Here is an 8,163-nt window from a genome sequence, read left to right on the forward strand (position 1 = left end):
TCTTGAACATAGCTCTGAATATGTCTCTCATAATAAGTTTAATATTTTGGGAGATAGTAGTATGGCTAACCCGGTTCTTGGACAAGTTGATGAAGTAGCGAGACGTGCAAAACAGCAACAGCTTATAGCTCTCCAAGCTAAAATCAATTCCTTGAAGGATCAGGATTCCATGTCTGATTCAGATGATAATTCTGTGTTAGGAATCCGAGCTAGAAAGGGTTCTTCTCCGAGAATCGATGCCTCCTCAAATTCTTCTCATCAAGAAAATCTGTCCAAGAAAAATAATCCCAAGGTTTAATATGCGGGTGTTATTCTGGAATATTAATGGTGTTGCGCGTGAGGCAGCACAATCAAAACTTAGAGTTTTGATTAGAGAGTTTAAGCCAGATGTTTTTTGTATTGCTGAGCCAAAGGTGGTCTGTTCTGCAAACTTTGGTAGAAGGCTTCAAATGGAAGGTTACTCTCCATATATTATTCGTAATGCTTCTTTGTCTAATATTGCTAATCTTTGGATCTGTTACTTAGATGGTCTGCTTCCTTCAGTTGTAAATATGAGTAGGCAGGCTATAACTATTGCAGTTGAAGGTGTGCGCATTTCTTTTGTTCATGCTAGTTATATTCAAGTGACAAGAAGGAGGCTTTGGCAGCAGATGGTCATGCAAGACTCAATTACTCCTTGGCTGGTCATGGGAGATTTTAATTGTATTTTGCGTTTGGATGAAAAAAAGGGGGTTTAGAACCAAGAACTTCAGTCATAAATGAGTTTAGTGATTGGTTGGATGATAATAGCCTTTTTGAAGCAGATTCTTTGGGTAGTAAATTTACTTGGTCGAATTTCCAATCTGGCTGTCATAGGATCATCAGTAAATTGGATAGAGTTGTCATCAACGATGCTTGGTTAGCTAATTTTGAGAATTGGAGGTGTAAAGCTCTTCCTAGAGAAGTTTCCGACCATTCTACTCTTCTTGGTTATCCTTTTGTGGTGCCGAGGCCTAAAAGAGCTCCTTTTCGAGTTCAAAAAATGTGGTTTTTGCACGCTGATTTTATTCGCATGGTTACAGACAGTTGGAACGCTCCTGCTCATGGTTCTCCGGACTTTATATTCCCGTACAAGATGAAGAGGTTGAAGGTGGTGATGAAGGAGTGGAACCTTAGAGTTTTTGGCAACATTCATTCTCGGTTGAAGCATGACCAACTTCGTTTTGAGACTGCTGCTAGAAATTCAGATGAGGATGCCGGTGATATTCCTAAACTTAATGCTATGAAAGATTCTATGACTGCGCTTTCTAATACTCGGCAACATCAGGCTATTATGCTCAAGCAAAAATCCAGAAATCAATGGTTGATTGAAGGCTCAAGTAACACGACTTTCTTCCACAACAATATTCGTATTAGGAGGAGTGATAACACCATTTCAGAGTTAGTGGATGCTGGTGGCGTAACTATTACTGATTATGACCAACTGAGAGATCATGCGGTGCAATATTATGAGGACAAATTCAATGGTCAGGAGTTGGATATGGAGGAAAATTTGTTCGATTTTGAGCATCCAAGTATTTCAGCTGAACAAAGTCTTGATATGGATGAAATTCCTACTCCGGAGGAAATAAAACAAGTTGTCTTTGAGATAGGTTCTGATAGTGCTCCGGGTCCGGATGGCTTCTCGGGTTGTTTCTATCGTCACTGCTGGGGTATCATTCAAGATGACTTGACAAAGTCCATTATTTATTGTTGGAATTCAGGTCATATTCCTAATAGTGTCAATTCTTCTTTGATTATTTTGCTGGCCAAGGTAAGAGGTGCTAATACTCTTCGTAACTTTAGGCCTATCGGTCTTAGTAATTTTTTCTTCAAGATTTTTACTAAGATTTTAGCTACAAGATTAAGCAGTGTTTTGGATAAGCTTGTTTCTGAGGAACATGTAGCTTTTATGAAGGGTCGCAATATTCATGAAAATATCAGTTTGGCTTCAGAATTGGTTAATGAACTTCACATCAAGCGTAAAGATGGCAATCTTGGTCTTAAGCTTGATATCTCTCAGGCATTTGACACGGGGAGTTGGTCTTTGTCTTTGAAGTTTTTTGTAGATATGGCTTCTCTGATAGGTGGTGTAATTGGCTGCTGGATATTTTAAGTTCTGCTAGAATCTCTATTCTTTTGAATGGCAATCCGGAGGGTTATTTCAAAATTAATATAGGTTTGCGTCAAGGTGATCCCCTTTCTCCTTTGATATTTGTTTTGATTGAAGATGTTCTTAGCAGAAATATTACGAAACTCTTTCGTGATAAGAAGATGACTCCATTGGTTACACAGAATGGTATTTCCCCAACTCATCTCATTTTTGCTGATGACATTATGATTTTTTGCAAAGGAAATCTTAAAAGTGTGCATAATCTGATAGATCTGTTGGGTAAATATCAAGCTGCTTTGGGTCAGACCGTTTGTAGGCAGAAGAGCAAGATTTATTATGGAGGTGGCTCTTTGAGTATGAGAACTTACCTTGTTGATATCTTGGGAATGAGTGTGGCCACGTTTCCTGATCGTTACTTGGGGGTTCAAATCATGCCTGGCACGGTGAGATATCATCATATTTGTAATGTGATTGAGAGAATTAAAGCCCAACTTGCTGGATGGAAAGGGAGATTACTTTCTTTTCATGACTGTATCGTTCTTGTTAAATCTGTTATAGTGAGCTACTCTATTCACAACATGGCAGTCTACAAATGGCCTCGGAAATTCATTTTGCAATGTGAAAGGGCAATTCGAAACTTTATTTGGACGGGTGATTCTAATATTAGTCATGCTGTGGTGGTGGCGTTTGATAAAGTCTGTTGCCCTTATGAGGAGGGGGGCTTAGGCTTAACTCGCATGGCTACAATGAATAAGGCACTTATTATGAAGCTGTGGTGGAAAATTCGTAATTCTAAAAAGAAATGGGTGGGTTTTCTTAGAGCTAAGTTTTTTGGCAGAAATGGTTGCATCAAGAAATATGGTGTTAAATCCACTATTTTTCCAGGCATTCGATGGGTGCATCAGCTTGTGGAGAATAACACTAGAGTTCTTTTAGGTGACGGTAGAAACACTACTCTTTATTATGATATTTGGTGTACTGATGTGTGCCTTGCAGAAATTCTCAATGACCAAACCCTGGAAAGAACCATTATGCTTGGAGATTTTTGGAATGGTGATCATTGGGTTTTTCCTGCTATTCATTTGGAGCGCTTGGCTGCTGCTGGAGTTGATGTCAATCAATTGCCAACTATAACTGGTGGGGAGGAAAGCATGGTTTGGATGCCTGACCTCAAAGGTAATTTTAGCGTCAGTTCAGCTAAAGAACTTATACGGAAAAAAATATCCAGTTCTGGAGGGGATGTCTTTAATCTGGAGAAAAGAGGTGCACCCAGTTCTGGATGCTCAAAACTGGAAATTTCTTAGGCGTGCTTGTGATACTTATGATCTTATTCAGGAAAGGTTTAAAATCCAACTAGCCAACAAATATAGCATCTGCGGGAACAATGAAGAGACACTGGATCATGTGTTGTATCACTGCAGCTTTGCATTTAGAGCCTGGACTTGGATTTCCGGGATTTTTAATTTTCAATCTAACGTGAATCTTTTGCTTTCAGTTAAGGCAGATAAGGGAAGAAGCCAAATGGTGCGTGATTTATTGCTCACTGCAAATCTGGTGATAAAATCTGAACTCTAGGCGTTGAGGAATAAGGGATTGTTTGAGCACTTGAAGCCGAATTGGAGCATGTTTTTTAAACGTGTTATGAAACTTATTCAGGATTATTCAGGGCGTCTTAAAGGCTACATGAAGAAAACTTCAGAAGACATTATTCTTTTGGACTACTTCAGGGTGTGTCATAGGAAGGTTAAAATGCATCATCTGGTGGAATGTTATTGGCATCCTCCAGACCTTAATGAAATTCAACTTTGTTGTGATGGTGCAGCAAGGAGAAATCCTGGTAGAGCTGGTGCAGGTGTGGTAGAGAGAGACTCCTCTTGCAATGTTATTGGGGCTATGTTTATTGGTTTGGGAGTTACAACAAATTATTTAGCTGAATTATATGGTATTATTGTGGGGCTGGAATGGGCGTCAAGATGGGGAATACGACGTGTTTGCATTCGTTCAGATTCTTATAGTGTGGTGGAGACTTTGAAAAATTCTAATTTACCTTGGTTTTCAAGATGTTTGTAGAAGTTATGATACAATCAGATTTATTCATACCTATAGAGAAGTTAATTTTGCTGCAGATACAATGGCTAAGAGAGGATGCTATCTTGACAATGAGGTTGGAATGCACTATGATGGAAGACCTCCTTTTCAAATTTCAGTTGAATATCCAAATGTTGCTTATTACAGATTTAAATAGTTTTCAAGTTTTTAGGGCTGTTGTGGCCTCTTTTCTTGTAAACTATATCTTGTAAATTTGTTATCTATTAATACATTTTTTTGACTTATCAAAAAAAAAATTGATAATGTAACACCCCGTGTTTTTAGCATGGTGCATGCTAAAAGATGCGCCATTTATTTGTGGTGAAGCTTCATCCAAAGCTTCCTTTGTATAGTGAGATGTATTTGGCCCGGGGCCATATTTGGTGCCGAGGACGGCACACTGCGTAGGCATATTGGCAAAAGTACAATGTTGTATCATCATAATTCATTAGGCCAGTTGGGTAGGTGGCCTCGAGATTACAGCGATATTATTGCGTATTATAGAGGCTATTGTCCTAGAGCTAATATCGCACAATCATTGTGCAACAGGCCAGAGAGGGCTGGCCGAACGAGTGTTGCGCAAATACTATATGCAATCATTATGGATGAAAACAATCATTGCGAAGTAACACAATCGTTGTGGATGAACAGTGAAGCAGGCATGTCAATTTGGTCCCCTTTCCATACTTGTAGAAATTCCATTAAGACATATATATGGAGGGGTAGTTGGTTGAAGGTTCATATGCGGACTATGTACCAAGTAAGCTTCATAGTTTAGCCGGAAGAGTATAAATGATGCCTAAGGCTCATTTATAGTTGCGTAGCCTTTCGAAGAGGGTATTTGATGCTTAGACATCACTATACCATATCGCGGACCATATGATGCATAATCATTGTGCATCTTGACAGAATGGCATGTACGGACCAGGCCATTACCATTATTGTTAGGCCACGGCCTTGCAATCGAGTTGGTTTAAGTTTCTGTCCCTTAGAGGATGAACTACGGTCTGTGCTTGATCCCTTTAGAGTAGGTAAGGGTACATAGGCAGCCGCAATGAGTTGCAGCATTGCCGGACCAGCACTTTGTCGCTCATATCATGTAATTGTGAGATGATTGCGACATTCTTGCCTCTCATATCATCTGGCTCGGTAGCTCGACGCAAGAGATGATTGTGGCCAAACTTGATGAGGCAAGTTGCATTCCATTCATCGGATGCTCATATTCCTATCAAGGCGTTCGACATAGGCTAAAAACCCGAGTGTCGTAATTTAGCTCAAAAGGAGTCCATTTTGATGGGAAACGACCCAAAGATCAAGACATGTTGATCTATAGATCTACATGGTCATCGGAATTTAGCCAAATTTCATCGTTTAGAGCCTCAAAAGGCTGTTTTTGTCGTTTTAGGAAAGTTTTTGTTTTCTTAATAAACCCTTCGCAGAACAAGGGTAAGTTGGAACGGTGTGGAAGCTAAGTTAGCTGCAACATGCTCCACGAGCATGCTTGCAAGGGAAAATGGATGTGCATTTGCCTAGCTATAAGGCCTGGTAAGTAGCATCATTATGGCGCACCGGGGGAGTTATGGCCTTCGCGCGCGTGCCAGGCGTAATTTTCCGGCCCGTCACAAACGGTCTTCCCAATTAGAGTTTCAGTCTAATTAATGGACAGTTTGTTTCACTCTACAGACTTCCTTAGACCTCTTAAAGTCAACAATATGGACAGAAGGAATTTAACAGATGCTTTCTCCTGCAACATTTATAAATCACCACTGGTGCAGCCAAACGAAATCCAAAATTTTACACATCAATTAATGATGGGTCGCTATGAATCCCGAAAAATCTAAGTTTTGCGATCATATCAAATTGACGGCGGTAAATAGAAATTATGACCTGAAAGACAAAAGAAAAAGAACTAAAAATTATCACTACTAAATTCTCATAATCCGTAAGTTTGGGTTGTGATTTAAGAAATTGTCACATAAACTTCATATGAACTAAATTATAAAATATGCACGGAAATATATAGCATATAGCATTAGTTTAATTGTTCCATGCACCCCCTTCGTCTGATTTGTACGTTAAACACAAACAACCTTCGTCTGATTTGTACGTTAAACACAAACAACTTTGTTGAGGACAAAAAATTACTACAAATAAACCACAACCACCACTGAAACCAAAACCCAAAACTACAACCACTGCACCACCACACAACTAAAACCTCACATATGGAATTTGTGGAGATGTTTCGATGATGTATTGTTAGTTTTGGCGGCGATCGTGGTGGTGATATACTGGTGTCTGTTTGATGTTAGTGGTAGAGGTGGTTGGTAGTGCTAAGAAATAAAAGAGTTAAACTTTGGAAATAAATGAAATTAGAGTTCTCCAAAATTAGGATTTTACATATTTAAGGATTTTTTGATTAGTGAGTGAAATTGGAAATAAAGAGAAACGTACAGTAAGAAGATCCTTTAGTTCGATCAAAATTCCTCTAGGTTATGATTGAGAACATATTTCTGAGAAGTTCATAAGAAACTGAGGTTCAGAGCAGTCCTAATTTACGCAATAAAGAAATTGGAATAGGATTTCAAGAAAAAGTAACTTATTGCAGCTCGATCTCCATCGCCTTACAGATTGCACATGATCTAGCAATGAAAAGGCATTCTCATTACCACTTTTTACCAAGTTCATTTAAAGGTTTCATTAACCTTAATGCATGATAATTTTCCCTTTGTAGCTCTTCATAAAGACCGTTGTAAACCTATAGCTGAAAATGACCATACGCAGGGTACCTGTCAGAACAAAACAAAACTTTTACTTCCAAAACACCCGTTAAACTCTTCAGTAAACTTAAATCCCACCTATTATATTTCAAAGATTACAAAAATGACGCGCATACTTGAGAATATCAATAGCTAAAACTTATCTAAAAGGAAATACTCAATACTACTCCATTTACGAATAATAGTAATCAACAAACCCTCGAACCATCGAAAAGATCTGATTGAGATGGTTTTTCTTATCTGAATGTCTCTGAAATGATGCAGAAAAAAAACACTGCCAAGACAACGTATTATACATGAACCCAGATGCAGCTGAAAATGGGCACCAAGATCAACCGGTTGAATATTATCATGGATTCTTTCCTCATTCTTAGCAAGCTGCACTTCTTGGATTTCTTTGACCAATAATATTATGGATTCTAGCATTTAAGCTCTAGAGACTTTCTTCCAAAATAAATTTGAATCACACATAGTTTATCCCACTCATATAATCATATAACAATGACATCTGTGGGAGTCGAACCACACATATACATGGTTGAATACCATCCGCTCTTCATTTGAGATAAGACAACAAGTATTGTTTTCTAATGTAAGTGGGCTTTAATATAATAACACTTCAAGTGCACATATAGAGAACGCAAGAGAATCTATTTGATCCCTGCTTCATAAGGATAAAAGGGGAAAGGGATAGAGTCACTGAGAACTTCGGCTTGTCATTTACATACAATAAAATCCAAAGATGAAAAATAATAAATCCCAGTTGTTAAAAGTTACTACATCTTTTGGTATCGAAATTGAAAAAGCGGGGGTCTAGCAACCTCACCCAATATTTTTCTTAGCAATCTGTATGGACTAACTCCAATATACTTTGAAGAGAATCAACTAGACAGTCAGACTCAATTTTAATAAAAAGTATATCAAAGAGTTATATCTCATTCTCTCAATTCAATCCGCAATCAAACAAATAAGAATTTGCGATCCTGATTGAATATAAGAGAAATAACTTGAACGGTATCAAAGACCAATGTTCAAGGATCAATCAATTTCAATCGACAACCAAAGTTTGGATTTACCAATTGATCGATTCAACGCACAACCCGTGATATTTCAATTATATAACAAAATATAATGCGGAAAAGAAATAACACAGACATCAGAATT

At 38.2% G+C, this 8,163-nt stretch overlaps 1 protein-coding gene across 1 annotated transcript; it reads left to right on the plus strand.

Annotated features, from left to right (window-relative positions):
• The first annotated feature begins 299 nt into the window (after positions 1-299).
• Positions 300-4,376, plus strand: LOC113359853. Its single transcript, XM_026603425.1, has 7 exons — positions 300-585; positions 1,062-1,792; positions 1,868-2,061; positions 2,106-3,394; positions 3,627-3,685; positions 3,788-4,073; positions 4,258-4,376. Exons 1-7 carry the CDS (start codon positions 300-302, stop codon positions 4,374-4,376), a joined length of 2,964 nt encoding a protein of 987 aa, XP_026459210.1.
• The last annotated feature ends 3,787 nt before the right edge of the window (positions 4,377-8,163 follow it).

The sequence above is a fragment of the Papaver somniferum genome, chromosome 3 (assembly GCF_003573695.1).
Source record: "Papaver somniferum cultivar HN1 chromosome 3, ASM357369v1, whole genome shotgun sequence".
Classification (NCBI taxonomy): Eukaryota; Viridiplantae; Streptophyta; class Magnoliopsida; order Ranunculales; family Papaveraceae; genus Papaver; species Papaver somniferum.

Coding starts and splice junctions, on each gene's coding strand:
- LOC113359853 (XM_026603425.1), top strand. CDS start 300: ATGCGGGTGTTATTCTGGAATATTAATGGTGTTGCGCGTGAGGCAGCA. Junction 1,793..1,867: donor TGATTATTTTGCTGGCCAAG/GTAAGAGGTGCT, acceptor ATTTTTACTAAG/ATTTTAGCTACAAGATTAAG. Junction 2,062..2,105: donor GCATTTGACACGGGGAGTTG/GTCTTTGTCTTT, acceptor CTTCTCTGATAG/GTGGTGTAATTGGCTGCTGG.